The sequence below is a fragment of the Trifolium pratense genome, linkage group LG7, assembly GCF_020283565.1.
Source record: "Trifolium pratense cultivar HEN17-A07 linkage group LG7, ARS_RC_1.1, whole genome shotgun sequence".
Lineage (NCBI taxonomy): Eukaryota > Viridiplantae > Streptophyta > Magnoliopsida > Fabales > Fabaceae > Trifolium > Trifolium pratense.
This window is the reverse complement of record NC_060065.1, coordinates 990,852-1,009,719: the sequence shown is the minus strand read 5'-3', so window position 1 is coordinate 1,009,719 and position 18,868 is coordinate 990,852. Positions and strand designations below refer to the sequence as shown.

Here is an 18,868-nt window from a genome sequence, read left to right as displayed (position 1 = left end):
AAATACTGTTAGTGTGAATGATTATCTATAAAATGTTTCCGATCATCACCACAATGAATTGTATTCACTATTCAATAAACAAGATTACACAACTGTATTTTTACATCAAGAGGGACTCGCGAAATGTAAATACAGAACTTCTGAATGTTCATCCGCCCATTTATACTATTCCCTCCTCAATACTATAATGGAGAAAATTCCTCAAAAAAATCACAATTGAATGTAAAATTACAAGCAAACATGTACACGTTATAGGTCAGTTCTATATTACCTCTCACTTTTCGATGCCTTGCTGCACGTATTGTATCAAGTCATAACCAGCAGTAGTCCACTTATTATAAGCATCTTTACATACATGGATCATGAAATTAGCCGCTTCACGCTCACTCATCTCCGGATGAAATCTCTTCCGAAGATTACCAATGGGGTCACCCCTGCTGAAGCAAGGTAACCCACTGTCTAGCATCAATGCCACAGTCGTGATTATCCCTTCCATATGTCGACGGGCTGCGAGGTATCCTTTCACACACAATCTAGATGCACAACAAACATCAAAAGAACAGACAATTTTCAAAATACAAAATGAGAGAGAAAAAAAACATAATAAGTGATTAAAGAGAAGACTTATTTGTGATCAAGCTAGAAATGCCATTACTACCTTAAAAATTGGATCCATGTATCACTCTTCATAACACCAGATGGATCTAGTAACTGTGTCATCTCGTGGCTCAGCTTAAAATGTGCACTTTCAAAACGCATATTCCCACCCGGTGATGTTTCTAGAATGAAACCGAAGTCAATATGAACAAGCCTCCCAACACTGCATCAGCATATATGATATTAGTCATAGATTTATTGGATCAGTATTTCATGTACTTGCAGTAGGAGAAGAAAGCATTGAGGGTAGATAAATTGAAGATCACAAATGAATTGAACCAAGGGGATTAATCAATTAGGATATTCTTAAATATTTCAGATGCATCTAAAGCTAAACTTAATGAAGAAAAGATAAATATTTTTACTTATCAAATAGAAGGTTCCCATTGTGCCTATCCTTTGGTTGAAGCAAGAGACTAGCAACAGCATATCCAGCACTGCTAACAATGAAGTTCTGGCGTGCAGTTTCAAAACTAGAAGACCCAACAGGTCCATAGTCTTGCTGAAATATCTCCAGCAACCCCCCATCAGTTGTTTCTCCCATCTGACTTCGACTACGTGTATTAGGCACAACCTGGCAAATGTACGAAAGAAAATTACAAATCCACAAAATAAGTAAATAATTATCTTGCGTATGACATAAAAAATAATTAACATTGATATCATTCCCAACTAGACTGATAAGATGCCATAGCCATTTGTTATTTTTAAAAATTCAAATAAGGCCAAAAAGGATCTTCATAATTTAGATTAAAAACTGGCGATTGAATCTCTTAAATTATTCATAAATTATTCATCAAAACTAGGTGCTAAACCATATTTGTCACTGGAAAATGCAATATTGAAACTGTGAAATGAAAATTTTATTGTTACAAATACCCGATGACAGAATTATCATGATGCTTCAGCATGTTAGGATTAGGAATAAACTCACCTCTATTATACCTCTCTCAGGACCAGTAGGGAGAACACCATAAGGATATAAATAAAGATTTATTCCGACGGCTTCAAATATATCACTAAGAAGTGCTATCACTTGAAGGGCAAGAACATCTTGTCTACAGTCATCTCCAACCTGAAATGCAAAAGAACTAAATCAACCTAAAGAATGAAAGTAAAAAACACAAGCTAGGCAACATTGTCAAGAAGCAAGAAAATAAATAAGAGCTGCAAAAAAATTGGTTCATCTATAGATAAATTTGAAAAATTATTATATGCAGCTATTGATTCGTCAATATTTTCATATAAGACCATCAACAATTACTGAAATGCCTCATTTTTTATTAACTGCCTTTGTTTGACACTTGTGTCATTCAGATATGTTTATATATGTAATTGAACTAGTATTTTTATATGTTACTGAACTAGAGGCTAGAAAGCACAAGTCTTGCATCACATGGAAGTGTGGAAAAGGCAAATATTAAATTAATATAAGAGAGCTAAGTTATCGAGTCCTATAGTACAATGTTTTGCAGGTGTTGAGTTTTGACAAGATGAGAATAATTGTAAATGTCAATGCTTGAATTGAGCCTACCTTGAAAATGCAAGCTTGTGGCTTTACATCATTTCTGTCGCCATCTCGATCAACTACGTTAAATGTTATCATGATCGGGACTTTTGCGGCTGATTGTAGGGGAATACCACTGTCTACTTGAATACCCGTAACAAGCTTATTAGGAGCTGTAGGTAGATAACAGTCTTCGCCCTGCAGTTCAATTTTCACCAACTCCCTATCACATAGTAAAAAATACATTAGCTCTAATAAATTGAAAATTTAACTTAAGAATGATTAACAATAAAAATTATTCCTTCAGACATCTGCCCAGTACCTTTTAATACCAGCTCGGCGTTCTTCTTTAGGGAGTGGATATAATACACCGGAAATAGATGTAACTTTATCGAAGAAATCAAACTCTCTATTAAATATATCGAGTGCCTTTGCATTAAATCCGTCAATTATACGTTTCCTTACAGCTGGCAGCAGTTCTAGAAATGCAGCATTCTGAAATAAAGGACCGACATATACAAATTATAGTATGATTTTAAAAATAAATAGATTCCCAGATAAAACACAATTACTTCGAATATATCTATTCACATTGGTACAGGAAGCTCCTTTATCTTGATAAAACAATTGATTACACAGCTTGATTAGGTGTTTTCCCTAAAAAAGCATCGCTCTCCTGATTATTTTTTGGGTATTGAGGTCTAACCTCGCCCTAATTGCTCCCTGCTGCTAGCTCAAAATAAATACATTTCTGAAGCTAAAGCTATCTCTTTCTGATGTATTATGTACATGTCTTTTGTAGGTGCTTTGCAGTGTGCAACAATCATTAGACCAAAAATTATCTATTCGGTATCATAAGAGACTTTGGAATGTGATCTTCAGTTCTTTCCTGCTCCACCCAAACAGCCACCAACTTCTTAAAGCCTTTTGTGATGCTGATTGAACAGCTGTGATAGGGACTTTGCTATTACGGGTTTGCCTAAGTCCCATATCGAGTAGTATGAGATGCTCAATTGAGTGGTTTGGTTCCCCTTGATAGCTAGCTTTTAAGGAAGGTTCCCCAAGGGCCTTGGTACATATCAATTGGTATTAGAGTTGATTGTCGGTGGCGTGGAAAGGGCTACCTATTGAAGGGATGACTAGAAAGGCTGAGTAAAAAATTGTAGAGTGAAGCTGCCGGGAAGTCATCTCTAAGGGGTGGTGCTATGATAGGGACTTTGGTAATATGGAGTGTCCAAATCTCATATTGATTAGCACAGGATGCTCAGTGGTGGTGCTTTGATAACATAGCTGGTAATTAGTCTCATTTCTCACAAATGTCGCAACCCAAAACTACACATTACATCACTGCTGCCGACGGTTCTAAAACTAAAGTCACAGGCATCAGTCAAGCGAATCATATTCCCTCATGACCCTTAAACTGTGTTCACTTTGTGTCTAGTTCTCCTTTTAATTTAATTTAAGTTAGTCAAATAGATTTGAGTTAAGCTCGTGATGTTTTCATTCGTATATGATAGCAATAAATATACTGGATATAAAGAAACTTGCTATTAGCATACCTTCACACTATTTGGATCTTTCCCTGCCTCAGGAACAGTCTCACCCTGCCCAAAAGAAACGCAGTGTCACCACTTATATCCAATAAAAATCAAAGAATTTCTAATGAATCAATATATTCCAGAAAAAAAATCATAATATGCAGGTAAGGCAAATCCAATTATAAATAAGAATAGTTTGCACAACAAAGGTAAAAATGAACAACAATCACTTTCATGCATAAAAATTAATAACTAACAACACAATTTATACCTGCAGATGCCAGATAAGAATATGGGCAAATATGTCACTTCTTTGAGTAGCTCTAAGCAAATAACCTTCCACTAATTTCTGCAAAAATTAATACATGCAGCTGGTTATCAAATGAAAACTCTTCAAAATATACAATAAATGTTAAAGTAGTTAGACAAGTCTATTACACTGTTGTCAGCTATGTAAGTTGGTCATTCTCATAACTAGAGAATAACTAGCTTATGGTAACTCTGCTGTAAGGTTCAGACAACAGCTCTATAAATACAGTTCAGTGTACACAACTTTCAAACAATGAAACATTGTTCAGATTCAGCTATGTTCGTTCTATTTCTCTTTCAAATAGACTCTTAACAATAGAAAAGATCATAATATTGGTGTTATGTTATTTCAACTTTTACATCACTAATTAGAGATTGAATTCAGAAAATGATAAGAAAAATTCACTTTTAAAATGACCCAAATACAGTTCAGTCAAAATAGGTTTTTTAATTTTTCGAAAGAAATTGCATTACGGTGTGAAAACATTCTGCAAGTTAAGTTTAGAGAACGAGATAAAACTCAAAAAAAAAAAAACCCACGTGATACTGCATAGTGAGATTCAACACCATTATCTATTACAGATCTCGTGTATTGACTAAATGATTTAGCACAAGGCTTATTTATGCTTTAGATGTTGAATAGTCAACAACACAAAAGCATACAATCAGGTTTTATGTGACAAACAGTAGGAGGAAACACATACTGACTACTAAGGCAATAAACCATGAATTTAAGTTTCAGCAGATATCTAACCCCATCATCGTGCCGTAATGTCTGCACCAACTGTGGCATGAAAAAGGTCACACGTTCAGGAGGATAGGATTCCAAAACCCTTAGAACATATGCCATGACCCGTGGATGGCCCTTGTATGCAGGAGTAAGGAACTCTAGAGCTTGTGAAATAGAACACGGAGCCCAATGGGGCAGTTGTTGTAATAGCACTGAATTATCATCAACAGCCTTCGGGGTGATGAAGTAAGGCAATGCTTCCGGTATATTGCGTACATCCACTATATGTGCCTGCAAAGTGAAGCTATTATGTCATATTATTTTCCAAGATAATATGTTTAGATGAGAGTGAGCAGCTGGAATCACGCGTGTGTGTGTGTGTGTGTGTGTGTGTACCACACACAAAAGCTACACTGCACGCCAATAAAATCTACTCTAGAGGAAATCAAATGTCTCATTCCCATTTTGTTGTGTTTTGTCACTTTTTATTTGCTGCCGCAGACGTTCTTTTATGTATTATAGCAATTATTATTACTTTTTTTACAGCTTATATTTTTCGTACTTGTAGTACATAGTTAATATTATATCTTTTGAGTTTCAATGAACTATTATTTTTCGATTCCAGATCTTTTTGGTTTCTTATACTTTCATTATAAAGAAACATGCACTATTATGTTTATAATAATAATAATAATAATAATAATAATAATAATAATAATAATAATAATAATAATAATAATAATAATAATAATAATAATGATGATGATGATGATGTTTTTAGTTACTGTTGAGAGTCCCACATCGGATGAGATATGATATGACCTGAAAATACATTTCTAGGTGGGAGGCACCTCACTCTACAAGCCGGTTTTGTAGGGTTGTGTGCGTTAGGCACAACCCAAATTCAAATATGATATCCTATCCAAAATCCATTGGGTCGTCAACTGTCAGGCCACTCAAGTCACACACCATGTCTCCAATCCTGGGAATGACAGGCGGTGTGTTGATAGTCCCGCATTGGATCGGATGAGATATGGCCTGAAAATGAGTTTATAAGTGGGAGACATCCCTCAACTTACAAGTCGGGTTTGTAAGGGTTGAGTTAGGTCCAACCCAAATTCTAAGAGTTATATATTAATAATAATAATAATAACAACAACAACAACTTTACAAAATTAATTCCAATCCCGTCCAATTTTTTATTAGTTTAGATAATTTAATTTTTAATAAAAAATAATTATAAGAATCTGTTAATAACAGAAATAAAATAGAAATAATATTAACTTTGCATTATAAAATTCACAGGCTTTTGGTAATTACACATTCTAAAGAACTTTTGATTAGTATTATACAATCAAAATTTCATTTCTGAAACTGACTTTGAGAAAGGAAAAAATAAATACGAACATAAATCACATTTTATTAAAATTACTTTTAACCAAAATAAGTTTGCAAAATGAAGTTACTTCAAACTTGCCTTGCATTTGCAAACTTTAACTCAAAAATGCACTTAGGTTTTTCAATTTGAATTGATCCCCAACTTAGGTAATAATTATCATGTTTAGTTTCAAATTAATGTTGGCATACTTCTATTACTAATCAAAGTGAGTTTTGCGAGGAAGAGGGAGCGGGTTTGGGTTAATTTTATAGGTTCTGTGCATCTGTAGAACTCCATAATTATTTTATTTTCTGCAACTTTCTCAGTTCAGTGTTGCCGTTCTATTTTCTTGGACAGAACTTTTGACTGTACGGAATTAGGAATCTTTTAAGTTTTTAAAGTCATAATCATATTCCTAACAATGACCTTTGTTAAACAAATTGGTCAGATTATGAATACAGTAAACACATTGCTTTATTTGCAGTTGAGTGATGCAATCAGACTACGACTCTCCAGTCCACAATAGGATTTCTTTTTCTCACCAGCCAGACCTGATTTCTTTGGTAGGCACAAGACGGAATAAAACATTTATTCTTTCAAATTTATCGCCACACACTTTAATTTTCTGTATAAAAACCAAAAACCTGTGTCACCAGGTACTGTTTACACTGCACAGCATCCAGGGACAAAACCAATTAAACCCTCAAACCACATTATATTGCTTAAAGACTCCTTCAGCATCAAATGAACATAGAGAGTAGTTGTTGCTCAAAACATTTAAACTTTGACTTCATAAATGGTAAATCAATTTCCATAATCCATTCCAGATACTCATTTGACTAGGCCAGTTCGCAATCTTATAGAAAAAATACCTGAACAAGCTGAGTTACTTCAGTCTTCACAAATGTATTCGTTGGGAACCTAGAGGCCACCGATAAAGCAATCCTTGGATCTACCGCAAAGGCAGTCCTAGTATGTTCTATCCATTTGTCTGAGCTAATCTTGGGTCTAGAAATATTTTCCCTGAAAATACATACCAGGTATTTGAAAGATCATGACAGGAAGAAGAGAAAATATATAATAAAATTCCAGTGGTAAAAAAAGATATATACTTTGTGTTAGTGGGCTGTGCCCAGACCTCAAGCCTATCAGCCTCGTGTTGGCATAGCATTAAAAGTAGCTGCCTCCGTTTTTCTCTGCCAACAGCATAGTTCTCCATTTGACCCCAAACAGGATGATAGAGATCATTCTATACATATATGTAGATATTAGGATATTTGCACAAACTAATTGCAAGTTTCTTGAAAAATGAAAACCAAATGTTAAAACAAAAAGGTGTGATTTTAAAATTCAAACTAAACATTTGATGTTACAATGCCCAGTGTAAGCATTTGTCAATGGTAGACATAGAAATATTACCACATCAGCTAAAGGGTTCCCATTTTCTTGTCCACTTCCTTTTGAACCAACTTGAACAGCATCCACTTTCACATTTGAAAGGTAGTGAACAAATAGAGAAACAGACTGCGCCTCACATTGAGTAAAATTCGTATAGTTTGTGTCATACCATTCAGGCTCATAAGCAAACCAACCCAATGCAGCCCTGCAAATGCACCAAACAATTCCAATTAGTCCAAAGAAAGCTGCATGATAAATCTAGCTCAATTAGTTATCTTTGCAAGAAACTAATTGCTCAAGCAGACCTGCCAATGCAAAACTAAAGATACATGGTGTGATTATTTTTAAATGACCAAGAAATCTAGTTCAGCGAAGCGCTAACATGACATACCAGACAAGTCTTTTGGAGTTATAGCAGACCACACCCCCACCCCCCCCCCCCCCCCCCAAAAAAAAAATCCAGCAAATTAACCAAACATCCACAAGTTGCAATTGAAATTAACACTTGATTAAATTGGAAGACGTACAGTTCATTGTTGGAGAAATAAGGATTAATACAAAAGAAAAACTAGGCGGATTGCTCCGATTAAAAAAGAAAAAAAAAATAGAATTAAAAATATTTTCTAGAAATATCCATTTTCCCGGAAAAGGGGATAAGATATCCCGAGACAGTGCCATCTTGATACCACCTGGAACGGTAAAAAAAAAAAATGGAAGGAGTAAAAAAAAAATTAACAATCGGATCTATGTCCAATGGATCACAACTACCAAGAAAAAGTATTTTGTTTTGGTTCGACCTGTAATTTTATATGAAATACCGGACAGTATCCATTTTGTAAAACTTATTCCCCAAGATCTATTTCAGGAAAGGGATAATCTGGAAGTAAAAGTTGTCAATTATATTCTTTATGGAAATGGAAAATCCATTCAGCGAATTTCCGACACAGGGATTCAATTAGTTCGGACTTACTTTGATCACCTCAGTCATTTCCTGAAATATCTTTTATACAGTGGCAAAGAATTCAGCTTGAATTGGCAATTAAAAAAAAAAAAGGCACACATTTCTAACATTATCTATTGGTCAGATTTTAAAGATAAAATAATTTTGATGGTGTTATGTCATGGTGAACATAATGAGAAGATGAAAATATTTGGCACAAAAGATTCATGTGGCAGGTTCAGAGGCTGAGTTAGTCTACATGATTTCACCAGTTACAACTTATCCCACCCAAATCCTCAAAAGCATATTGGCATACAGACAAAAATTCACCATCTAAATATGAAGCAGGCCAAAGTTGCACTGTTTCCAGAACAACCTTTCACATTACTGTGGTAAGGGAATTGAAACCATGCAAGAAGAGACACTGAACAAGGAATACAGACTATAATCTTTTGCGAATGCAGAACAGGCTTGCAAAACACATGCTTCATACAGAAGAGAAGAACAAAATGCTCAATGAACAATATTTAACAAAGAGATTGCCAACAGCCCAACACTACTTTTAGATGAGTAAAAAAATAAATATGAAAAATGCTAAGAGAATGCCACAGAAAAACTATAAAGAGAGACTTGTGTTCACCGATAAATCCGATCTTCCAGAAGTTGAAGCCCTATTTGAAATTTTTGTAGATTTCCCTGAGACTGGCAGGAGCAGTACTTGAGTCCTAGAAGCATGAGAGTGAAAAAAGTGCCAGTGGCTGCAGGATGATGTGAAAAGTTCCAGGGAAGCTTTGTTGTCCCCTGCAACATCCTAGCAAGAAGCAAGAGTTGCTCCACACTTTGGTGTCGAACCGCCTACAGGAGACAAGATAAGTAGTAATCCAGGGAATAAAAAGATGCAATTTGTAGTTGAAACTAGATACAATGTTTAACACAATAGAGGAAGTAATGAACCACGAAATGCTCTCTTCGAATATTTCAATCTTTGTTCGTTAGGTTAACTGTGATGAGTATCAAGATATTGAATGTTAAAAAACCCATCAAAACATGCATCAGCAACGATCAACCATTCATCCAGAACACCAGATACTATCATTTGGTGGTTACTCTAGGTAAAATTTAGGCTACCAACTAAACAATTTGCCCATCAAGTTAAACCTAGGAATAAAATATGGCCACTTAAGATCACAACCAACATAAAATAAACAGAAATTTTTACAATTTTGAAACGCAGGTTCAAGAAAAGAAAATGCCAGTTAACCAATGCAGTGAGCAACTTCTAACCTCAAAACGGTCGATGAGAAATCCAAGCCATAGCCGATGAGCAATTATCTGTTCAACGAGATCAATCGCAGGCTGTGGTTCAGGCTCCCCAGGTGACAGGTGAGGTCTTAGTTTTGCAGCAGGCCCGCAATACCTTGCTTCAGATGCAAAAAGACCCCGCTTAGTATCGATTGTCCATAACCATGCATCAACAAGTTCAGCAAGGACAAGAGCTCCAAGCTGAGGTGCAGCAGAAACCAACCATGTCCATATGAAAACACCGGTTTCCATTGCATCATGTGTGGAAATATATGCAGGACACCAGCAAAGAAGACGGAGAAGTTGTGAGAAGCCCTCCACATTCGATTTAGATCCAGAACTCTTGTCCATAAAAAAAGCATAACTCAGATAAAGGTACAAATATGGATTCTGAGAGTTATAAGTTATAACTACTACCATCTAGAAAGAAGGGAGAAATATGTTTACCAAATTCGACAAAAGCAGCACAGTAGCCTGAGAACAAGTTTCACGAAATTCAGACCTGACCACCTCCCCGCCTTTCTCTGCTATGTTGACAAACTGTTGAAGTAAACGCACAAACTTATTAAGCAACATTCCATTAAATGAATCATCCTCAGCTTGTGGCTGTTGAGGAAAAGCTCCAGATATAATTCTTTGAAGCCCAGCTCCAAGCCCGAAACCTTGAGTAGGTGTTGTACTGGATTGAAAGCCACCAATGCTGTTGTATAATCTCCTCATGCCGGCAATTTCTCCAGCGTGGTTGCACTTAACTGTGGCTGCAGCTTGGTTGCACTTACCGGAACTGATAACCTCTAAATTAAAAGATTCTGACACTTTTAAGTTTGCTCCTGAAGCAGCAGCTGCAGCAGCCAAGACTGCAGGAATATTTCCTGTTTGTGTTGACCAGTTGTCACTTTTCCCAGTGCCAATTCTTATCTCAGATAAAAGTAAAACAACATCGATTGTGGGCTGTGCTCTTTGCCAATTATTTGCTTTACAAAGTTTATCCTGATGTGTAATACAAAGATCCAGATGTGCCAAAAGAACTGTGAGGACTTCAAATTAAACAAATAAATAAATATATTTGACAATAAGAATTACAGAAAAGTGAAATGGAGGGGTAGCTACCAATGACATTTATATTATATTAGAGTATCTTAGATTTGGTCCCGTAAGTGTAGCTCAGTTGGTACCAATGACATTATTGGAGGGGCCGAGGTTCGAACCTCGGATTCCCCACTTCTCAATACTTAAAGTTGTTTTTTTAAGTTCATATACGATATGTTAGCTCATGTTTTTGCTTGTTACTGGTTTTCAAAGTAATATATTTTTTTTATCGTGTATCTTAGAATTCATAATAAGATTCAGAAAGTAGGTCTAACGACCCCCAATCAAATCTCCGTTTAACTACCATGGTTCAGTTATATATAGACCAGTGCTTGTGGTACAAAAACAAGGAGATGGATGGAAAGCGAGGAGAATCAACTGCAGTAGAAACATAGAAAATTATGGCTCAAATAATATATGATTTTTTTGTGTGTGTAAACAATGATGCTCACCCCCAAAGGAAAAAAAAATCATCCAGCACTTGACATTTGCTTAAGAATAGGAATTTGTGTTTTAATCTTCAAGTAAAAATTATAATTCTTAGTTAAATATAGGAAACAGCACATTTCAGCCCCTCCAAAGCGCTTATTGAGACCGAGATAGCAAGGAAATATTCTTTTTTTATAAATTAAATAAATCAGTTAAACCTGAAGAAGGCCCTGGCTTGTGCATGGAGCATTTGAAAGAGATTTAATTATCCATTCTCGAACAATTCTCTGATACAAGGAACGGACTGTTGATGTCCAAGCAGGATCATTGATGACGGTGGAAGAAGGGTCGTCATGAAATGAAAATAGCAACGAGTCTAAACAGGACGAATCCCATAAAACCTGCAAAGATATAGTTTTAATCTTAATATATAGAGGATTCCAGAAAATCAGGAAGAGGACACACTGCGAAAACTACATTCATGCATACACGTTGAAAATTACCTGTGGAAATCTATCTCGAAGCTGAGTTAACAAGTTCTCTGCAATATCTCGTATATGATCCTCCCTTTGGGAAAGACTTTTGATTAGGAAACAGGTATGCATTGTAAGTATTGAGTCTCGGCCCTCAGCTTCATGGCCTATCTCAGATACTCGATCTTCCTGCAAGCAGACCAATCAATTGTGCACATATAGAGACACAAATAACAACATAGGAATCAGCCTTTAACAAAGTGAACAGCACAGACTCAGCCAGGCATATAAATCAGAGCACTAGTAAGTCAGCTAACTAAAACCCATATCAGAACTTGAAAGGGTGTGAACCTACCCCATTTGTCGATGTACATATACAGAAAACAACCTTCAATTTTATTTTATTTATGGGGAAGGGGATTCCACTTTTGGCCGGAAAGATAAGTGGATGCCATCATACAATGAATTATATAAACAAAAACACATAAAAAAGAAAAGAAAACATAAAGAAAATATATAAGACTTGAATTACAGTGAAGAGGGAGACTCACTTTGAAGAAAAATATAAAGTAAAACTGCAAATGTAGGGTGTGTTTGTTTAACCTTTGAAAAAATGATTTCGTTGTAAAAAAATTAGAGATCTTAGTATAGAGATTTTTAAAAAAAACTGAAGCTACTTTCCGTTCATTTTTTAAAATTTGAAGCTCCTACACTTAAGTTCCTTGTTCTTAAAAAAAATAGATTTTAGAAAAGATATTAGGATCAGCTTTTCATTTTAAGGTTAAAAAAGATTTTTTAATAAAATGATTTTCTAAAAAATCTATAGCAAACACTACTAAAATGATAAAAGTAATTCTTTTAAGAAAAAAAAGAATTTTTCATAAAAATACAAAACAAGCGCACCTGTAATAGCATAGCAACACAAGTACAAATATTGAACGCTTAGTAAACAATCAAAAAGTTGTAGTACTTGATAGATAAATAAAAGCCAAGGTTCAGCCAACTTGCTTTTATTCATAATAAACCATCAATTGTGAATAAAACAAAGCAATATTCTCCATATGAGAAAACCAGAACATAAAATTGTTTTGTATATACATAGCTATTTTTTGCTACTGCATGCAGCCTTTCAGATGAATAGTAAATAATGTCCGGTTAAAACATGATTCTTAAGTATCAAGTTGATGCCTCAAATTTATTTAAAAATGCTACTAAGAAAACATGGTACCGTAAAAAAAAAACTTTGTTTTGTTCCTTGCTTTGAAACCTACGGCCCCCGTGATTATACATAAAGGAAGTATTGGCAAGTTAAACGCAGATAAGGTAATTGAACCTGTTCCAAATTAGCTAAAAATTTTGCAACAATGCATTTATGAAAAGAAAAAAAAAACTTTGTGAAACTAAAACGTACCATCCATGACACAGCTGTTTCAAAAGCTCTGTGGACAATCGCTGTTAGGCACTGGAAGACAGCTGGCATTAGATTTGGAGTCTTAAGATATTCAAAGACACAAGTAAAAGCACTTCTAGCAGCATCCATACTGGTGCCACCATTTAGGTTTCCGCCGTTGCTGCTAAAGCGGATGATCTCAAGAAAAGCTACAGCAAGAAGATAAGTAGCTTTCACCCCTATACACAAATAATGAGAAAGACAATCACCATGCCAGTCATGATAATGGGGGCATAAAAAAATGAAACCGAGTTAACAAGGAGCAAGGGAGGGAATTCCAACGCAAGAGAGACATGAGAACTTAATGTAGAAAACAAGGGGCAAGTGAAATTTTAGTTGCTTGTCAGCAGCATAAGACTATGAACAAGCTGTTGTGTAACCAATGTTCTACTAATTAAATAATAAAAACAATCATATCAACCACGAAAGGTTATATTTGCATACACAAACCAAAAATATCCAAGTTCACACACTTCCATAAAATATGACATTAATCACAAAACACATGTCATCATGTCACCTAAGAAATAATCATTTGCCTTGATGCTTGTTATTGGAACAAAACTATGAACAAGTTGAATTAGGAAACGTCGGTCTAAGTCATTCCACCACACGTTCAAATTAAAAGATAACAATGCATTCAAAATATATCTTGACTTCACATTGAATGGTTTCCAGTCAGCAATGCATCTGAGAGGAGTGTTAAACAAGTTATGAAATTGATATGTTCCCAACAGAATAGGACGCACCTCTCTAGCAAACTTAAGGTATTGACAGTTTATAGAAAAATAAGAAAAATGGAAAATGCAATCCACCTGAGATTGTGGTCATTGCTGTCACATCAACTCTCCCTCCTAAAGCTGCCGAAAGAGCAGTTCTCTGTGCAAGAGCAGCCTTCTCATTGCCACTGCCTTGGCGACTTCCTGGGTTGTGCAGAGCATTTAGTTCTAACTCATCCTCAAGCCATTTCACTGAGCTAACAACCTGGACAGAAACAGAGAGACACATGTAAAGTTCGGTTCAGACAGGTACCTAGTAAACAGACAAATTAAGGTAGGTGAAAAGGAGTTACTAAATTCGTAGCAATAAAGTTTGTTTACTTTATCATCAGAAGGCAACTTTTCTTCAGGATAAAGAGACTTGTGCAAAATAGAATGCAACACAACTATAACTTGTTAAAAATAATATCAAAGGCTGAAAACAATGTCACTCATAATTAAAAGGGAGGGTTCCTACAGTTGATATAAAGTTGATACTAGCAAAATCATATTTTAACATCTTCCCAGGATTTTAAAAGCATCAGGGTCCCAGCAGTGACAGAAGCAGACATGGTATTCAGCGGCAACTTGAGGATTGAACTGATCTTTGATTTTATCATTGGCCACTCATGTCACATATCCTATCTGGGGCCAAATTTGACAAGCAATATCATCTTTTTTGCTAATGTCTAAATTTTTTTTTAGAAGTTTAATTACTCTAGAGGTCTCTCAATTGAGATTTTTAAATGTCCCTAAACTAAAAAAATTATATAGAGATTTTTAAATGTCCCTAAACTAAAAAAATTATATATTTGTCAATGATTTGCACTTAGATCTCAGAAATTAAAAAAAAAAAATAATCAGATTCCTGAACTTTTAAACAATTTGTAATTGGGTTTCTAAATTAAATGGCATAATTACAAATTATTTAAAAATTTACAAACCTGATTAAAAAAATTAGTTCATGAACCTAATTAAAAATTACAAAACAAGCCAAATTCAAAGCAACAAATGTACTAATATATTCTAATAAACAACAAACATATTGCAAATAAACACCAATAGAATTGTTGGCCCAAAAACTAGTATATTTTGGGATCTACTTACTAGTGGAGGAGTCCCTTGTGCAATCCGATTAACAGCAGAAGACCACTCCGTATTCCACATATATGGTCCATTTACAGCTTGAAGGGCAATTGCACCCGTGCTTCCGTTACTGTTCAATGTAGTGGAAACTGACTTTGTAGTTGCCTGAGTCTTCTGTATAGGAGGGGCTAGGCCAAAAAGAGCAACATAGAACCAAAGGTTTCGAAACAGTTTTAAAACTGATGGCTCCACATTTGCAGTAGGATCAAAATCAGAACAAACTGCAGCAACTGCAGGGAGCAAAGGACCCAGGAAATCTGCTCCACTCCTGTAGTGAGTAAGCATCAGATGTGAAATCTTCAGAAAACACAACTCATTAAGAAAATGGAGTTGAATAAAGGCCTACTAAAATTCGCAACAAAACTTCACATATTACAATATACATCTCATGTCATGGACTCAGCATAAAAAATAGGTATACCTTCCGCTTTTAGACTCAGCAGCTAAACCAACATCTGAGCACAGGGAGAGTAATCGATGGCGAAAATCTGAACGCAGTCTATCAGTAGTAAGACCAGTGGCAATAAGAAGAAACCCTGCAGGTAGAGTCTAGAATTTAATTGAACTAGTGAGAATCCATTTGATATAGTATTACACCAAACTAATCAAATTTAACATGCATTCTTGACATTCTGAGATACTACATACTTCAACTCTCTCAGTTGTGGCTTCAGTTTCTTCTGTTTTGCTTTCAGCTGATCCCACACTAGAGAGTTTATTCAAGTAACTTCGGGTCATCAAAACCACTGTCTCGCGGTAAGATTTCTCAAAGCCTAAACTGGCCATTCGAGACACGGCATCTAGAAGCTGTATGGGTTGCAACAAAAACACATAAGATTCATATACAGCAGCCAAAGGGTTGATAGACAGAGCTATTCTCGCATAAGTTTACAGAATTTATCAAAACAGAGAATCACAGAATAAGTTTACAGAATTTCACATCAATTTCAGAATATATTGAATAGAATTCCATACTCGAAGTCTCAGTAAACTAGGAGTTGAAGCATCGCCTTCTTCTAAGCTTTCTATGAAAAGAGGTAATATCACATCAACCAGCTCAGACTTGTTGACCGCAACACTTAGTTCAGCAAACAGGCGTATAACGTTTAGCTGTACAAAAGGAACTGCGGGTTTCTCTTGGTTGTCCTGATGGCAACGAGATTTTGTAAGCCAGCAATGAGTTTAATACATGAACAGATATTATTAAAATAGCATGTTTAGAATCAAATTAACTGTCAACAATTTCGGCACAAGATACAATGCTGAAGAAACAGGAAAACCCTACTGATTGTATAAATGGATATCATTATGTGAAATTGATGAAGTTAAGGGGAGTAAAAACTCAAGTATCACAAAGCACATGTGCAATAAAGTCCACAAAATATATGGAAATGTATGAACTACCAAATTAATATGTATGCATGAGAATACATATAGACGTAATATATTTTATATAGCAAGATACGTGTAAAAAAAAACAAAAAAGAAAAAGCCAGGACAGCATTGACACATTCAAATATATAAACTTTTTTTTATTATCAGTTTCTGCCTCGTGGATATGTGAAAGTAATAATATTATACGAACCTGTTCTCCATAATCATTTCGTTCGCGTATGCTTGTAGCTAACCCCATGATGTATGTGTCTACAGGGGCTCGCTCCTTAGTCCAGCAAGATTCAATAATCTGACAGCTGGCCTTTGTCACACTCTCAAACATGGTCCCCTGGTTGCTACTCCATGTCTCAGGCTGCTATAGTAACATTTCAAAACATTTAAAAAAACAAACAAAGCAAATTTCATGTAATTATATGTCAACTGGAATGCAAGTTTGAAAACATATTGTTAATGGAAATATGATATCGAAAAGAAATAAAACTGCACCTGAGCACAAACGTTGAGAACAATTGGTTTTAGGCGAATGAGCAAAATCCGCAACGCCTGACCTCCTCGAGCAATAGCAATTTGTGCTACCCCAAGTAACAAGGAACCAAAGAGGTCTTCACATGTTCTCAACTTCCTCCATCCAGACAACAAGCACGCCTCGGCTGCATCTATCAATATTGCAACTGCCTCATAAACCAATCTCTTGACGGATCTCGAATCGGAATCCAATGCCGAGAGGCTCTTGATTGTCAATGAAACTGCAGCTTTATAAACTGACAATTTGGTATTAATTCTAGCTTTTAGACTTGACCCCTGCTCATGCCAATCCCTCTTCCTTATCTGCAAGAACTTGCAAACATTAAAACATGCCTCACTCGGATAAACTCATAAACCTAAACTTTAACTACACTCTACAATCCACATTTCACAGTGAGTAAACCAAGACACATAAAATAACTACAAACTGAAACTGAAAGCATGGTTCGAAAAAATGACTACCTTTAGAAAAGCAGACATAGATTGAATCTGTTTCTTCCCAATCAGTCTAGCCTGCTCCAAAAGGGCGGGATCAACGGCAACCTTATCCAACACGTGAGCAATCACCTTAAAAGCTATTTCTTGTCTCTCCAAGAACTCCACAGACTCTTCCTCAAAGTTAGTAACTTGTTGTCCAGAAGAGCCTCCACCAAAACCACCATCATTTAAACCCAAATTTTGCGCCAATTGATCAGCATTACTCCTCCATACATGGTGGCCGCCTCCGTTCGTCACAACCGACCCTTTCGAAGAAGCAGTGCTGGCAGTAGCATCATCCCCAGCAGACTTAGAACCCGCGCCACTCGAAGTCGGACTACCATTGCTCTGAGAAGAAGAATTTTCAGCATTTAGCACAATCGGTGCGGCAAATTGTTCGATCAAACAAGTGACCAATTTATCAGCATCGGAAGACGAAATAGGAAGAAAATTCTGCGACAAAGCGATCAAAAAAGCTCTAGCAACAACGGAATTCTTTTCAGAAAACGCAGATAACACAACTTCACCGGTGAATCCAGAAACCTCCTCTGCTAATTCCCGCGACGATTCTGCGGCTTTGGAAACGTAACCGATAAAATCGTTGAAAAAAGACGCAACGAAATCGGCGCTGAAAGGTTGAGGCCAAAAGGAGTGAGTGAAGGAATGTGGAACTGAACGAAGGAACTCGATTGCGACTGATTTAGGTCGTAGATCGGTGAAATCGGAGCATTTAGATAAGAAACGAGCGACGGCGATAACAGCATTGAGCTGAGAACGTGAAACCCTAGGCGATCCGGCAGAGAGATATTCCGGCGGTGGACATTTATCGCATATCCAAGAAAGTTTATCGGTAAATTGCGATGGATTTAGCGCAATGAGGTCGCATAATTCGATCAAAGCTTCCATAACGAATTAGGGGAGAAAATTGGAAGAAAGAAAATGAGAGTGTGTTGAGAATTGAGAAAGAGAAGAGATCGTTGCATTCGATTCTCTCTCGCTAACCACGTAGCAACATTGCTGTTACTCTTAGGGTCTGTTTGGTTCAAATTGAGGGGAGGGGAGGGGAGGGATTTTAATGAAGGGAAGGGGAAGGAAGGGGAGGGGAGGGGAAATCTTTAATTATTTATATGTTTGGTTCAATCGAGGGGAGGGAAGAAATTTAATTGCAAATATGTTTGGTTCATGAGAGGGAGGGGAGGGATAATAAAACTAAATTACCTTTTTATCCTTATAATTTTATAAGTCTCATAATTTTTTTAAAAAAATCACTTTATAAATGATTAAATTATATAAAAACCCAATAGATTCGAAAACTTCAAAGTCAAATTATTATCTATCTATTAATAATAACATTTTGATCTTGATAA

At 35.9% G+C, this 18,868-nt stretch overlaps 1 protein-coding gene across 2 annotated transcripts; it reads right to left on the bottom strand.

Annotated features, from left to right (window-relative positions):
• Positions 1 to 35: 35 nt before the first annotated feature.
• LOC123899242 (phosphatidylinositol 4-kinase alpha 1) lies at positions 36 to 18,597 on the bottom strand. Of its 2 annotated transcripts, none has more exons than XM_045950329.1 (26): positions 17,487 to 18,597; positions 16,986 to 17,327; positions 16,690 to 16,854; positions 16,080 to 16,250; positions 15,753 to 15,911; positions 15,526 to 15,653; positions 15,066 to 15,372; positions 14,016 to 14,184; positions 13,162 to 13,379; positions 11,781 to 11,939; positions 11,496 to 11,678; positions 10,207 to 10,749; positions 9,742 to 10,101; positions 9,098 to 9,312; positions 7,539 to 7,722; positions 7,232 to 7,368; positions 6,992 to 7,142; positions 4,766 to 5,032; positions 3,974 to 4,051; positions 3,724 to 3,768; positions 2,487 to 2,659; positions 2,192 to 2,387; positions 1,592 to 1,732; positions 1,023 to 1,231; positions 659 to 820; positions 36 to 533 (listed from the first exon to the last, which is right to left on the bottom strand). In XM_045950329.1, the coding sequence occupies exons 1-26, from the start codon at positions 18,405 to 18,407 to the stop codon at positions 275 to 277; spliced, it is 6,042 nt and encodes a 2,013-aa protein (XP_045806285.1). In that variant the 5' UTR covers positions 18,408 to 18,597; the 3' UTR covers positions 36 to 274. The 2 variants fall into 2 exon arrangements, with proteins under 2 accessions (XP_045806285.1, XP_045806287.1); XM_045950331.1 differs by having other exon boundaries at positions 16,690 to 16,851; positions 17,487 to 18,591.
• Positions 18,598 to 18,868: the final 271 nt, after the last annotated feature.